General features: G+C 32.5%; 1 protein-coding gene across 4 annotated transcripts in view; it reads right to left on the bottom strand.

The window, feature by feature from the left end:
* Positions 1-288: 288 nt before the first annotated feature.
* LOC145277881 (UDP-N-acetylglucosamine--dolichyl-phosphate N-acetylglucosaminephosphotransferase-like) overlaps positions 289-16831 on the bottom strand; it is a 63381-nt gene continuing 46838 nt past the window's right edge. For 3 of the 4 annotated variants that reach the window (XM_080129870.1, XM_080129872.1, XM_080129871.1), the window contains 2 exons: positions 9192-9444; positions 289-772 (listed from right to left, as the gene is read on the bottom strand). In XM_080129870.1, coding sequence (XP_079985996.1) covers positions 713-772; positions 9192-9444 — 313 coding nt within the window. In that variant the 3' untranslated portion in view covers positions 289-712. Of the gene's footprint in view, positions 773-7790; positions 8581-8783; positions 9445-16831 lie in introns of those variants that run through there. The other variant, XR_013868235.1, reaches the window with a different exon arrangement.

Raw genomic sequence — 16831 nt, 5'->3', positions numbered from 1 at the left:
AGTATATAATAATTCTGATGAAATATTTTGTAAGATATATAATAATTCTGATAAAATATATAAAGGATATATAATAATTCTGATAAAATATATAAAAGATATATAATAATTCTGATAAAATATATAAAGGATATATAATAATTCAGGTGAAATATATAAAGGATATATAATAATTCTGATAAAATATATAAAGGGTATATAATAATTCAGATGAAGATCCAGTATCTAAAAGAAACACCAGATAGTAATAAACATAAGAACAAATAAAAGTGTAAAACAAAACGAATGCTATGTACATATACACATATATATTTTATCTGTATAAACAAAATGATATCTGATAATCTTTGGAAAGCAATTGCACCATCATACAACAAATTTGAAAGATCTGAATATTTCTTATTAAACAAATTCTTAGAATCCTATAGAACCTGAGAAGATTGCACAAATGTATTAGAAAACGAATCTGTTTGCATATTTTATAAATCCTTTATCAATCTGAAAAAGTCAGTAAAAAATATAATTCCAAAAATACTTGTAGAGTTGTCTTCCCTTTTTACTTGCAAAATTGTTGCACATTATCTGAGGTACAAGTAAATCAGCTGATTGCATTTATCACATCAAAAAGACATGGCCGCTTGTTAGCATTTTGCTTCCTTCTCCATCGTTATGATCAGTTATAATCTCCTTTGTTAGCACCAAAGAATTAAACCTAATAGAATACTTTAGCCAACTGATAACGGATGAGGAAGGCAATTATACTGCAGACAACCTGCAAAAGATTTAAAAAAAAAAAAAAGAAAAAAAAAAGAAGTTCATTACTAATAATTTTAAGGATTTTTACTTTTTAAAATATAATAAATCATAAAATTAATTGCCATATTTTCTGGTGTATAATTTAGAGAAATTTCTAATGGAAATTAAAGTTGTCAATGCATAAAAAAATCATTAAAGTTCTGTTTTAATATAGATTTAATAATAATACTTGAAATTTCCTGGCAAAAATCCTGGAAAGCAAAATAAAAACGCTACAATTTAACAAGAGTAAAAAATGAATCTTTGGTTTATTTTTGAAAACCTTGTAACTTTAACTTCCCTCCCACCTATTTTGTCCTTTTGTCGTCACATTTCATGAGTGATGTTTCTGACAAAGAGGGAAGAACTTCTGTTTTCTGATTGGCTTTAAATGGACAGTATTTGAAGATTTTCGATCCTCTCATAATACTTACTATCATACCGCCATAAATATATTTATCGTATTAACCCTTATCTTCAAGTGGCTTTTAGTCTTGATAAGTAGCGATATTTCATTACAATCACATTCTCAAATAAAGTATCTTCTTCTTTTTTTTTTTAAAAGGATGTTAATATGGGGGGGACGGTGCTCTAATAAATAAATAATAATTATTATTTGTCTCTTTTATTCTCTTCGGTCAAGCCCTTGGAACTATCTTTTCAATCTAAACACAAAAATAATAAAAAAAAATTACATAGACTATTTACACTATTAATTCAATATCAACATAAAGATGAAATATAAGGGGTGTTCCAAAAGTAATGCCTCCTATTTTTCATTCTGCCGGATAGATCAGAATATATTGCAAATTGCATTGTTATGATGACTGAACTTATGCATTTATTCTCTCTTGCAAATATTGATGTGCGAGACTTTAAGAAAGCAACCTTTGTTAGGGACGCGTGTCAAAGCAGAGATGCGCTATTGAATTACTGGCAAAAATATATTGAGAATAGTGATAGCTATGTAGAAAAATTAATTCTGGAGCACAAAAGGTCACTTATTTTAATGATATCACTTCTGTTTTCGTAGCTCTTCAACTTCTTGAGTTTAAAAACAAATGAGAGAGGCTTTACTTTTGGAACAACCCTTGTATGACAAAGTTCGCTTCGGATGCCTATGCACAGCCATTGTTAATCGTTAGCAAAAGTGCATTGAAAATGATGGTGACTATGTAGAAAAACAAATTTTGCAGCACAAAAGACCACTCGTCTTAATGGTACTACTCCCATCTTTGTAATCTGAGAGTTCCCAAAAATATCCTCTTAATTGTTTTTTGGTACCTTTATTTCTGAATTAATAAAATTCAATTTATAACTGGAGGGGGACCTGAACATTAATAATAAGTAAGAATTATAATAAATAAAACAAATAAATAATGATATTAATAAACAAAAATAAAAATAATACATAGAAATAATAAAAAGTAAATTAAATTGACAAATAAAAATAAAATTATCATTATAAATTATTTTCATAACAAATAAATAAAATACATAAAAATAATAAATAGAAAACAATAAATTTGGTTTGTTATGCATCTCTAATCAATCTTCAATTTAATTATCTTCTCAATTCAACCTTGAAAAAAAAAAAGAAAGAAATTGCATTGAACATTTACACTATTAATATGAATTCTTTAAATATCCCATCTGACGTTTCTGAATTTTTTAGATGAGGTTTGGTTATTTGTATTATTCATTCAAATCAAAGTGAGGTAAGTATGGACGTCCTAACGTTATTTTGGCTCACTGTTCATTTGCAATAACTTTTAATTAGCCAATGTGCAAATTAACCTCTCAAAAAGTTTGTTGAAATGAGACAGCAACATTAAATTTCTTACAAGATGCAGCAGACAGTTGCTCAACATAAAGTGTCAGAGCTGATTGTCATTAACCAGCAATTTACCCCAGTGGGCACAGGTCAATACTTTGGATAAAGCACGTGATATTCTCCTGAAGGTTCAATCCTGAGAGTGGGCGATCAAAATACATTTGCGAATTACTTAGAACCTCTATCCAGTCATGGCTGACAGAACAAGAGCACGCTAAATAAAGGGTTCCGTTCGAAAGTCCGTCCAAATTCCTGAGTTCGGCAGAAACATTCCCGAGTTCGACAAGATACACCTGAAGAAGGTCGGAGGTTATATCGACCGAAACATTGTGAAAATCACACTCAAGATGAGAACAGTAGTTCAATGAATAATAATTCAAACATCCCATAGTTCCCAAAAATGCTCTCTTCATTCATTTTTACCATTATTTTTGAATTTATAAAAAAAATATTTTATGCAATTGTTATTTTTAATCTTGCAACTTGTTCCAAAAAATGTATAAATATTTGCAAAAAAACAAAAACAAAACGCAATTGGTTAATAGATTTAATTTCTGAAAAAAAAAAAAAAAAAAATTTGGCTTAGAAATTAGTCAAATGTTTTTAAATTTTTAAATTTAATTTTAAACACGTACTAGTTTTACTAAGGTTATGTCCATTTTGCAAGTTGAAAGGCAAATGTCAAAGGGTAGTAATCTTTGTTTGTTAACAGAGATACGACAGCTGAAAGATGTCTAACACCCCATTGATAGGTGAAAGCTTATTGCCAAAGATAAATACTGGCATATATAATGGATATTATGGCTCAATTTATTAAATATCACGTCCTTTGCGGATAATATGAGATATAACACTTAAAAGAAACAAATGTTTGATTGGTAAATATCAGAAGCAAAATAACACCATCGAAATAGAACGGCAGAAATGTTGTGGATATTGGAGAATAATCAACTCGAGATAAAAGAAGTGGTTGTGACTAGAGAAGTTGGGAGAATTTCTATTCACAGTGGAAGCCAAAGGAAGACAAGAAAAAAAAAAATAAATAAAATAAGAAGAAAACAAAAAAACAAAGTGGCCAGAGTTAGGTTCATTGTTCAGATAGAGAGTAATTTCAGGAATTCTCTATCTATAATTTAATTAATGAGATATAAACTGAATCGGAATCAGGAATCAGAAAAATTGGAACTTTTTGGGATATCAGAATCAGTATCCAAAAAAATTTTAGGCTAATTCTCAATTCTGAAATCGATTCTTTTACTTATTTATATTTTATTTAAAACTTAATTTTATATTGTTGACACAAGTGAAAAATATAAATGCAAATCGAGTTTATCTTGGATAAAGGGAAAACATTAAGAAGTTTGTCAAATTAAAAAGAAAATAATATCTAAATTTAAAAGTAGATAAAAACTTTGTTAAATGTTTCACAATAAAAATCTACTGTTTTCAGGCGATTTTAGAATCAAAATCTGTAATTGCATCGAAATCAAGAATATGGATTAAAAAAAAAAAATTGGTAATTATATCAGCATTGGGATGGTCCCATCTCTAATATAAATCCTAACTATAAATATACAATGTTTCAACTGGTGTGGCTACGTCACTCAATGTTAATCATCGGAAATGCTCGAAAGTATGTCCTACACTGATGGCCCAAAGTCATGTGGTAGGCTACTTAAGATATGAAGAGGATCAGTTGATAACAACTTGCTCCTCAAAGTGTTACAAGCGAAACAGCAACAGAACAGGAGAAGTTAGAAGTTATTCACAAAACATCTAACCAAAAAATAATAATAATAATAGTAAGCTGGGAGCATAAAAATTTCCAACAATTTGAATAGTTATCTTTTTCAGATGTTCAAATTCAGACCCACATAGCAATTGTTCTGACATATCTACATTCAATTCTTTATAATCTTTCCAACAAAATCTAACATGGTCATTGTTGTAATCATCATTTTGACGACACTGTCTGATTGAAATGTTCAGAAGTAGGTAGCACTAATTCTGCATAGAACTGGAGAATGATGATGGAGTCTCAAAATGCGTTCCCTTAAAAGAACAGTGATATGGTATTCAACTAATTGCAAACCACTGGAAATTATGGAACAAGTTTAACTCTTAAACATACAGGGTGACACAAATTATACGCAACCCCTTAATGAAATCATTAATAAAAGTCACAATCGTTTTTGCAATCTAAACATATTTAGTACAATTAAACTTCAATCTATGTCTGACTTGTCCACCAAGCTTCAGTCATGAATGTCCCACGGTTTTTGTTTTATCATCATTCAATGATACGTGGGGACACTTTGCTGACCCCCCCCCCCCGTTTTTATCTACAAAACATAAACATAATTTCCATTAATTTCCCATCTGTGGAATACGTTACTAGAATATTGCTTTCTTGAGGTCATCATGATCCTCTTGAAATCTAATGTCAATAAAAACTTGTCATAAACCATCCTCATAAGTCATTGACCGTTATTCTTGAATGGCTCTTAAACTTGATAAATCATGATTTCTGAATCAAAAAACAAAAAATTAAATAAAAAAGAGAAGAAAAAAAACAAACAAACAAAAAAACTGATGTCCATTCCATTTAGTATCAGAAACCTTGTCCTCAAATTAATGTTACTTGGTGATTGTTGTATGGATTCTATACATTTGATAATAACTGATGCAGTATTCGTTTTCCATGGAAAGAGAAAGATTTTAGGAAATATCAACTTCATATGCGATCCCCAGTTGCATGTATATCTCAGTCAGCAGAGATGAAATATAGCACCTAATATTCCCAAATGGTTACCCATTTTCTATTGACCAGGCTCAACACTGCTTAACTGCAGTGATTTAACAAGGACCAGTGTGTCAAAGTAATTTTTTTTTTTTTTACATGGGGGTCACCACTTATCAAGGCCCGAAGGCCACTCAGGAATAAGAGTTATTGCGTGTACAGTAATCAATGAGATAGTATTGTAGTAATCATTAGTATTGGGGGTTTTGATAGAGTGTCTTAGGGGGTGGTTTGTCAGGAGTTTGTTTATGTTGGACTTAAAGACGTCCAAGTTGTAGTCAGGTTGGAAACAGGCAAGCGGCAGAGAGTTCCACTGGCGTGCAGTTCTAAGAAAGAAGTTTTGCTCATGGAATCTACGTTTGGATTTAGGCACAGATAAAGAGTGGGAAAATTATTGACAGTAGTTTCAGCCAGACGGGTGTTTCTCGTGAAAGATTGGCGAGGGGGGACGAGGGATTGGAGCTCAGACGAGCACCTGCCATGGAAATAACGATAAAACAAAGACAGCCAAATATATTTCTTGGTGCTACCAGGTGTCTGAAGATACCAGCTTCCTGATCTAATATGCCCCAAACATTGATGTTATTTTATTTTTTTTTATTTTCCCATTGCAAAACTCAATTATGTTCTGCAAAACTAAAAATGAAAACAACGATTTTCCTCTACAAAACAATAAAATCAAACGCCATGAATTTTAAGATATAAGGAACTTGAAATATAAAAACTTTTATCACAATAACTGAACTTTTTTCTTAAATTACTGGGTTTGGCATTAAATAACCTCAACAGTGTTGATATTCTGTAAAACAAAACAACCAAACAGAACCGTATATATTGTTGTACGGATTAGGCATGTTCAATAGGAATTTGAAAAGTATGGAGATTTAAGCCACATTTAAGAAACAGCTAAACAATTGATGTTTATTTTGTTTATAGAAACGGGACGTGAAGAGTTTGTGTTGCAAACACAACTTGAACACGTTTGCTGAGAATTAGATAGACATAAACAGAAAATGAGAAGATTAACGGCCTTAACATTAAAAAGATTTGGCATATCTACAATTGTTAAGGGGGAAGGGCCGAGAAATATCAAAGGCTCTGATTGGTTGAAAAAAGACCTCAACCACTTAGACAATCACGAGAGAAGGTTATCAGACAATATGGCAGTAGACCAAAAAGGTCTGATAATGAGGTTCCATTTGTGCATCCAAGGATGAAGAAATAATAATGCGTCAGTTACAACCATGCTTAATCTCAGGGTCATTGTCTAATGATAGCTTCGTTGGAGGCACTGCACCTGTTTTTCAAGTAGTAGTACAAGCAGTAATAGAAAAGTACAACCATTAACAAAGGTTTTAGGACCACCTTGTAATGTTATTATGTTATTGAACAAGGATCATTCAAAAAGTTTCTAAGCCTTACTAAGAAAGTACATTTCTAACATATAAAATTATCATTGGATTTTCAAAGTCAAACCTAAATAACATTTAAGCTTATAAATGATACTTTGCTTCTGACTAACCAATTTCCATTTGTTACATAGTACCATGTTTATTGGCAATATAATAACATTTTTTGTGACACAATTTATTTATTCCATTGTTTAGTCAGAGCCAGCCAACTGTTAATTTGAAACCATTAAAAATAATCATGTACAAGAAAAAAAAAACAAACAAAAAAAAAACAATCAACAGGGGAGATAATTAATTTAAAATTAAAGAATATAGTAAGAGTTGTCTACCTTCGGTTAAAAAAATGTACAAATAAAAATCTAAACTGATTTCATTGCATGCTGGGCAACCGAAAATATGTACAGCTAGTTATAAATATAGTTAACTAATTTGTTTGGGAATTTTTTTTAGATAAGGATTGATAGTTTGTATTATTTGGACTATTGTACCTATCTTGGATGTTATTCTGGCAAGGACTTGTGGTGTAGCTATTTACTATGCCTCCCCACGGGACAGAGTTAGACACCAGGGTCGTTTTTTAACGTGGAGAAAAGGTACAAAAATAAAAATTGTCTCATTCGTGAAGGATTTCTCCTCCACCGAAAGAGAACAAGAAATGGAAGTGCAGCATCTGAAGAACAGATACTACACTTTGATCTTGACCAAAAGGCTTGTGGTGTAATGGATATAAGTGTTAAATAATAATCAGTTCTAAATGACAGTCTGCTGGAGGTTGAAGGTTCAATCTTCAGTGTAGGCAATACTAAGAATACAATTGTAATTATTTAAGACTTCTACCCAGTCATGGCTGATGGAACAATAGCCAACTACCTGATGGATTAAATAAAGGGTTCTGTTCAAAATTCCATACAAATTCCAGAGTTTGACAAATAACCTATCAATTATTCAGCATTAATTTATATTTAAATATACGAGGGATGTCCCAAAAGTAATGCCTCCCATTTTTTATTTCGTACAAATGGATCAGAGGTGATTTGAAAATTGCATGAACATGATGGCTGAACTTATGCATTCATGACCTGAAAGTTTCATCTTTCTGTTGTGGATATTGACGGTGTGAGGCTAAGAAAACAATTCCTGTCATGGATGTGCATCAGAAGCAGAGGTGTGTCATTGAATTCATCCATACTGAAAAAATTGAACCGATCAACATTCATCAGCACCTGTTGAACTTTTACAAAGCCGATGCAGTTGATGTTATCACAATTAGGAGATGGGTTCGTCGATTTTAGAGTTGTGATTACAGATATGTGATTGATAAAACACACTCTGGACTTTTGCAACTGAAACATCAAAAGATGCTGGCAAAAGTTCATTGAGAATGGTGGCTGGAGCACAAAAAGATCATTGGTTTTTTTATGGTACCCCTCTCGTCTTCATAGCTGTTCTCTGTTTTAATTTTTGAGTTAAAAAATAAAAGATCTTACTTTTGGAACGCTCATCATACTTTGATATTGTTTAGAGTAAAGAGCTTGCAGAAGGGAAACACTTTTCTGAGTTGGCCTCCATGGGTGACCTCAATTATTTCCATGCATTCAATGTACAAAATATAGCCTCTTCACAGTAAATGACAGTCTGAGTGTGGTGATGAACCACATCTTTCTCAAAGTTGCCTTTTAATATGCATGAGTATAGATATAACATGGCAGATCTAGAGGAGTAAACCTTAACCACAAATCCTGCTATTCCACGTGTAGAAGTGATTCCAGTTGCATTCATTGAAAAACTAAGCCTCTTTCATTTCCTCAATTGTCTCATAATGACAGCCTCTAACGTTTTCCTTAAGCTTAGGGAATAACCAAAAGTCACAAGGAGCAAAGTCTGGCTTATAGGAATGATGAGGAACTGTCTTGATGTCCATCTTCGTCAAATAGTCTGTGACAAGGATGGAGCACTTTTGGCACAAACTTTGTGCAAATCTTCCACATCCTCAGTTTCTTACGAATAATTGTGTGTATAGTTCCCACACTGTGCATCAAACTGTGCACTTATTGTCTCTATAGACATGATGTGTTTCTTTTACAAATTCTTCACAGAATGTGTTACTGCACTTGTAATCCCTCAGTGAAAATATCCTGACCAACCTGGTTAGCAGCAAAATCATGCCTCTTCATTGTAAAGTCCAGCTGTTAGAAAATATGTCAGTCTTCCAGAATTGGAAACCACTTCACCCAGCTTGGAGACCATTCAGTCCCCAGTTGAGGGAAGGGCAGATAACTCATCCCTTTACTTTAGTATCTAACTAATGCTTTAAAGATTTCAGAAATAAATTTAAAAAAAAAATAGTTACCTGAATGCCAAGAATAATTGTGACAAGATGTTTTTCATGCAATGGACCCATGAAATAAAGTACAAGGTTGAGTAAGGTCAAATTGTTGCATTCGATTTGTTCCGTCTTTTTGCCATCTTTAGGTTTACTTTTGTGGATGCGAACCAATCGTAACGTGTGTAAAATCTTCAGCATCAACTGGCCGATGATATTGATATTTTTTAGTTCAAATGTTGTGACACTCATTTTCAGCGTATCTTTTTCAGGATCATATCTAAAATGATTGACAACAAAAAAATAAAAAATGATTACACAAATAATGTCTTCGTGGATTTATTTATTAAAAATCTCTTAAAAGGAGAAAGTATATCCATTGACAGTAGATTAATTAGTAAATTATATCTGCTGTAAAGTTATTGCAAAAGAATCATGATTGTCAAAGTAGAGTTTAAGTATTAATCATTCTCAAATGTGGTTAAAAACTGGTTTTGTTAGACTAAGAGTATCTTTCTCCATCTAACTTTAATTTTCTTTTTTTTTTTAACGAATTGTTTAAATACTGAGCTTTAAGACTATCACCTCCAAAATGTATTATTTTGAAAGTTTTTACTGGTGGTGGAGGCCATTACATAATAATTTGAGAGTCTTTTAACCCTCCAGGGATCTTGAGGGTACTGCATTATTTCATGCAGCATACTCTAGGTAAGAAAAATATGGCAGAGTCCACCACTCTCCAGACTTTAGAACATATGTAGCAGCTGGTCTTATCAAATAATCACCGATTGTACCATTTGCCATGTTCAATATTACTAAACTAATGAGAGTCGATATATCAATTTGATCATGCTGTATATACGAGGTGCCTTCAATAAGTTTCCAGACTTTTTTCGTATGAGTACTTTTATTGATAGTACACACATGAAACTCTAGTTTCCCCTTCGAAGTGATCTCCTACCATTCCAACAACTTCTAGAAGATCCCAGAACATGCCAATGACCATCGTTACAGCCTCTTTCATCTCCTCAATTGTCTCATAATAACAGCCTCTAAGGTTTTTTTTGAGCTTAGTGAATAACCAAAAGTCACAGCGAGCAAGGTCTAAACTATACAGAGAGTGAGGAACTGTCGATGCCCATCTTGATCATGATCTTTCTTTCTGATTTTCTCTGAACACCCTCGCGACAAACTTTGCACAAATCTTTTACATCTTCATTATTTTGCGAATAATTACGTGTACAATTCCCACACCAACATCAAACTGTGCACTTATTGTCTCTAGACACACAATAGTCCTTATCCATGAAATTCTTTATTTGGCTAATCAGCTCTGGTGTTCTGACTTCCTTACTCCTTCCACACCTCTCATCATCCCTCACAGACTCCCTGTCTTCTTTGAATCTCTTATGCTACTCAAAAACTGATGCTCGTTTCATGCAAGGTGATCCAAAATCGGTCTGAAACATTCCATAATTTCTGTGGCATTTTTTCTAAGTTTAAAACGGAATTTTATTATATATCATTCTTCTAAAGTGTCTTCACATCCATATTGCATTTTTAAAATTCACTAGCTGTGACAATCAGGCTTTAGTAGAGTGAATTCCAATTCCTGCTGTACCTGTTCATTTGAACCTAAAATCATAAAAATTGGTCAGTCACTTCATAAGATGTATAGCAATAACATATCGAATTTTCAAGAGTCTACAACAGTTTTAAATGCCTGTACAAAAAAGTCTGGAAACTTATTGAAGGCACCTCATAAGCATCGTTATAGCTTATAGTAAAACAATCCTTTAATAAGACTGGTCTTAATCTTTAGGATTTTAAAATTGTATTTCCAGTGTGCACCATTGTTAACACTGGCTGTGCAAGATTGTGAAACTTTAAAAGATGATCCATGTTATAAATGTTCACATCCTTGCACATTCCATGTTAAAAACAGTGCAGTACCAAAAGAATGAAATTAAAAAATTAAATGAAAGAAAAAGAAAAGCATTAATTTATTATTGTTAAAATACTTAAATTGGAGAATTATTTTCATTTCTACATCATTTTCAACATAGAGGAATCGACTTTATGATATTTAACTTTTAAAAGTATAAACATAAAATATCAGTTTCAGCAAATCAATTTCCATTTTAACAATCACTGCATTAAAGTTGTTTTTATAAAATCTGTTTCAGATCCCAATCTGTTGGCACTAGAAGTAACTCAATTCTTTTTTTTTTTTTTTTTTTTAGATTTTCACTTTTCCTTAACTCAGGAAAGAAAGTCAATAGAAAAGAGTTAGCAGAGAAGAGATGGCCAATACATTGAGGGAGGATTGATATTATAGATCAGAAGAACGGGAAGAAGCTTGATGCATTTTAATATTATGTCAATTCTATTTTGTATAAAGTTAATCTTTGCAACGTTTTCAAATTTTCTGGTTGAAATAAGAATCATTTTTTTTTTTTTTTTTTTTTTTTTTACAAAGGCATCACCACATTATCAAGGCCCAGAGGCCACTCAAGGATAAGGGTTAAAGAGTGTACAGTAGAAGTTGGTCAATATAGTAATCATTAGTAATGAAAATTTGGTAAATTTAATAACTTATATGGAACGGCTCATCAAGAACTTATTTACCTTAGACTTGAACACAACCATATTGTAGTCAGCCGGAAAGCAGGAAAACGGAAGACAATTCCACAGGCGTGCAGTTCTAAGAAAGAAGCTTTGTTCATGGAATCTATGTTTAGGTTTAGGCACAGATAAAGAGTGGGGGAAATTATTGATAGTGTTTACAGCTAGACGAGTGTTTCTTGTGAAAGTTTGGCGAGGGGGGACCATAGATTGAAGCTCAGTTGAACACTTTCCATGAAAATAACGATACATCAGAGACAAACTCGCAACATCTCTTCTGTGAGATAGAGGTAGTAAGGAGGAGAAAAGGACATCTCCTACGAGGCTACGAAGTCTATTTTGAACTCTATCAAGGCAGGACAAGTCCTTTCTAGCAGCTCCTGCCCAGATGTGGCAACAGTATTCCATCCTTGGACGTACCTGGCTCTTATATAGATAGAGAATAGCATCAGCAGTGAGATATCTACTGGATCGATAGAAAGATCCCACCATTTTTCCAGCGGCCTTGGAAACAGATTTGATATACGTGCTCCATTTAAGATCAGGAGTAATGGTCAAGCCCAGAAGCTTGTCAAAACTTGAGGCCTCCTGAAGACGAGAGCCATTCATTTCAATTGATGACAAATGTGGATTAAAATGTTGATGATGTAAAGAGAGAAGCTTGGTTTTAGATGCATTAAAAGTAACCAGCCACTCCTTTCCCCATTGTACTACATGCTCAAGATCAGAGGAGAGAGAATTGGAGAGTACTTGCTCGTTTACTGTCTTAGATGTGGTACCATAAATGGTAGTGTCGTCAGCATAAATGTCTACAAATGATGTAAGGATATGATTTGGAAGATCATTAATGTAGATCAGGAAAAGAGTTGGGCCCAGGATGGATCCCTGAGGGACACCGGCATTAATACTGTGAGCTTCTGATTTTTGCCCCTCAACTACTACTCTTATGAACCTATCAGAAAGAAATGATTTAATAATTGAGAAGACTTTTCCAGCTATACCATAGCTAGCGATCTTATGAAGTAAACCTTTATGCCATACCCTATCAAAGGCTTTAGATATGTCAAGAGCAATTGCCCTAGAAAGATTGCCACCGTCGAGAGATTTGCTAATCCTATGCGATATAACTGTAAGGACATCTGCTGTAGATCTAGCAGAACGGAAACCATATTGAGTGTCACTAAGAAGGTTATTTTTGTTGAGATGTTTGATTACTTCTGTATTTAACACAGATTCTAGCAACTTACTCATGACGCACAGGTATGTCAAAATTTACATTTATTAAACTAGTCTAGCAAATATCCATCTAACGTAGATGGAGATAATTTTATTTGCATTTTTATTATCAGAGTTATCTTTTGTATCATAATGCAGAGTTATTTCCCTTGACATTTTGCGAACGTAAATTTGTACGAATCAGAATATGACTTTTTAACGAGTACAATTCTATTGTTATTACTTTCTGCGATTACTTTTTTTTACAAAAGAGTCACCACTTATCAAGGCTTAAAGGTTACTCGAGGATAAGGATTAATGAGTGTCTGGTGGTCACTGAAATAGAATCATTAGTCGAGGAAATCGAGTAGAATCAGATTATTTAAGAGGACACCTCAACAAGAACTTGTTTACATTGAACTTGAAGACGACCATGTTGTAGTTAGCTGGAAACCAAACCAGCAGAACAAAATTCCATAGGGGGACAGTTTCAGGAAAGAAGTTTTGTTTATGGAATTCGCATTTAGATTTAGGCATAGATAGAAAGTGTGGAAAATTGTAGAGAGCAGTTGTAGTTAGATGAGCGTTTTTTATAAAAGTTTGGCAGGGGGGACCATAGAGTGAAGCTGAGACAAGTATTGGCTATGAAAATAACGATAGAATAGACACAGGCTTGCAATGTCTCTTCTGTCAGAAAGAGTTTGTAGGGAGGAAAAAAGGCATCACCAACTAAGTTTTGAAGCTAGTTTTTAACTCTTAAGGCAGGATAGGTTTCCAACCAGCTCCTGCCCAGATATGGCAATAATACTCCATTTTAGGACATATTTGGCTTTTATACATGCAGAGGATTGCATTGGAAGTGAGATACCTTCTAGAGCAGTAGAAGGATGCAACCATTTTCCCAACGATTATGGCAACAGATTTGATACAAGTCTTCCATTTCAGGTCAAGAGTGAAGGCCGGACCCAGAAGCATGTCAAAGCAGTGATGAGAGCCATTTATTCATATCAATTGGGGTCAAGTGGACATCAGAGCGTTTATGGTCAAAAGATAGAAGCTTGGTTTTGGATGCATTAAAATAGCCAGCCACCTTTTACCCCCCAAAATCTAGAATCAGGTACTTACAAGAGGGGCTACATGAAGGTTGCCAACATTCATAATGAAAGTTGTGCTATGGAACTGGTAGGATTTGAACTTGGCACATCCAGATCATCAGTTAATGTTGGTATCCACTCCACCATACTAGATAGTTTTAGGATTGTTTTAAAAGGGATTATTTTTTAAATAACCCCCACAGATAAAAACATGAAGGGGGGGCAGTTTAAGGTCTGGTGAACAGGAAGTTCATTTAGGATCACACCTTCTATTGATGAGATTATCACTAAATTGTTCTCATTTGAAAACAAAAATTGTTGGGCATTCATGATTGAAACTTGGTGGACAAGTCACTCATAGACTGAAATTTATTTCTACCAAATATGGTTGTATTGCAGAAAGAATTGTGAATTTTATTAACAATTCTATGTGTGGCATTTTTTTGTGTGTGTGGGAGTGGGATTACCTTCTATAATGGTGTGATGCAATTGTAAGTTGTTTCGAAACAGTGTAGAGGTGTAATTCTTTTAGGATTCCCTTAAAGTTAGTGCCAATAAAAATCTTTTTTCTTTTTATTTATGTAATACTAGCATGGTTATCTGGTGTTGTCCAGGAACATGGAGTTAGAAAGTGTGTGTAGCATCTTCCTCTTAAAATTCTATCTCCCCATTTCCCATTTATTACCCTTCCTTTCTTTCTCTGGAAAGTGGTTCAATATTCAACAGAGAAAAATAAATATAACTACAGTTTGACCTAATCTCAGACAATTGACAATAACAATGAAAAAAAAAAACAAAAAAACAAACAAACATAATCCCTCCTCCTTGTATTATTGATCCCTAATGACCACAAGCAAATCAGCATTGTAGTATTTCTTTTAAGCTTTATAAGTGTATTTTGTGGAGTTTTGGTGCTTCTGCAGTATAATGTGATTCCAAATAAATACATTTCGATTAAAAACACTATTATGTGTCATGTAAAATTTAGTATAATTCAACACATTCGCTACCAGCTATAGCTGTATTAAATTTATTATCATTGTGAAGCTATTTTTCTGCAATTTCCAAAAAATAAAGTCAACAAATATATGAATATGCATATAATATGGAATATATATTAAATTTATATTTATTTTTAAAGGAATTGTCACAAGTCACTTTCACTAAAGGAATTTTTTATCGGTTTATATATTTTTTGCAATAAAAACAACTCAAATCAGCTTTTATTTATAGCGAATCATTCAAATTATAACTTATATATATATCCACTAGAAAAAAACATAATATATGGCAGGGGTCAAATACGAGATAACCCGTAAACATACTATTCAATGTGTTTTTATCATACATGCCAGTTCAAGTTAAAGACAGTTATTGTATGTGCCGAGCATGCATTGACTAGTAGAAAAAGAATTTCATTACTAGGAGTTTACTCATAGCGGGTAAGGCTAAGCAAATGTCAGGGTACGAGAATACTCGTACTTGTCAGCAAATGTATTAAAAATGCCCCAAAAATGATTAAGTAGAAAATAATTAAAAGAAAAAATAAGATTTATTGAATTATAATTTTATTGTATCTTTTTATGTGGAAGAGTTCTTAAAATCCAGGGAAGGTAACTGCAATCTATCATTTTGACTTATCTTCCTTGTTTTCAATGAAAATCTGCCACTTCAAAATAGAAAATGTCTGACCACTAATATCTATGATTTTTTGCAGAAACTAAATCTAGCACATCTACTAGATCATTTTTCATAATTTCTGGAATTTACACTAAATTTTGGCATGACATACAAGTACATAATATCATGTGCAAGCAAAGGATCATTATACTGACAACCACTGTAAACATGAATTGGCTCATTGAACTCACTATTGTCACGTGGTTGAAGCAAAATGAATTGTTTTCAACTATTAAAAACAATTCCAATGCTATTGATAATGCTTACCCTTTCATCAATTTATTTTTCATTATCATTTATGACTGAATTCATGTTTGAAACACAACGTAAATCATAAATGTATGGTGTCACACCAAAGAGATGATTATTTTGTTAGGGTAATGTTTTAAGCTCTATTTATAAGAAAGTCAAGCTCAGTTGGTAGAACCTCACACTGAAGATCTCAAGGTTTCATTTTCCAGTTAGGATTGCCACTTTATTTGTCGTGAATTTATTATTTATGATTAATACAATTTTCTCATTTTTTAAAAGTATTTCAAAATGAGACAAATTTCGCATTCTATTTATTACATTTTGTGACAGATAAATAAAATCTCTATTATATAAGAAAATATATATATTGTATAGTATAGATGAACGATCGAAAGATAATTATTTGAATAGCCCATTTGTAAGATTATGTTTTTAAAACAGTTTATAATAAATTTTAGTGTTATTCAATTGTGATTTTATTGTCCTAGTTTGTCTATATACATGCAATAGTTTTGTTGATATCAAAAATAATCAAAATGATTTGAAAAAAATGGATAAGTTGATAAAATCTTGTCTTAAATTAACATTGCTCAATAGAATATGTGAGAAAAGAAAAGGGAGGGAGAAAAAGGCTTGCTTGCTAAATTTCATTTCAATCTTATTTAAAAGATAAATAAATGTGTATAAAATTACCAAAAATGTTAATATCTAGCAATTTATATGAATAAATGCAAAAGTTTTAGCCTTGTTGTGTTGAAATGCTTGTTATTTAAAATTTGGGTTTCAGATATTTCAGATAGT

Source organism: Euprymna scolopes, chromosome 6 (genome assembly GCF_053919585.1).
Source record: "Euprymna scolopes isolate OS-2025 chromosome 6, ASM5391958v1, whole genome shotgun sequence".
Lineage (NCBI taxonomy): Eukaryota > Metazoa > Mollusca > Cephalopoda > Sepiida > Sepiolidae > Euprymna > Euprymna scolopes.
The sequence above is the reverse complement of the archived record's forward strand: the minus strand, read 5'-3'. Positions and strand labels throughout refer to the sequence as shown.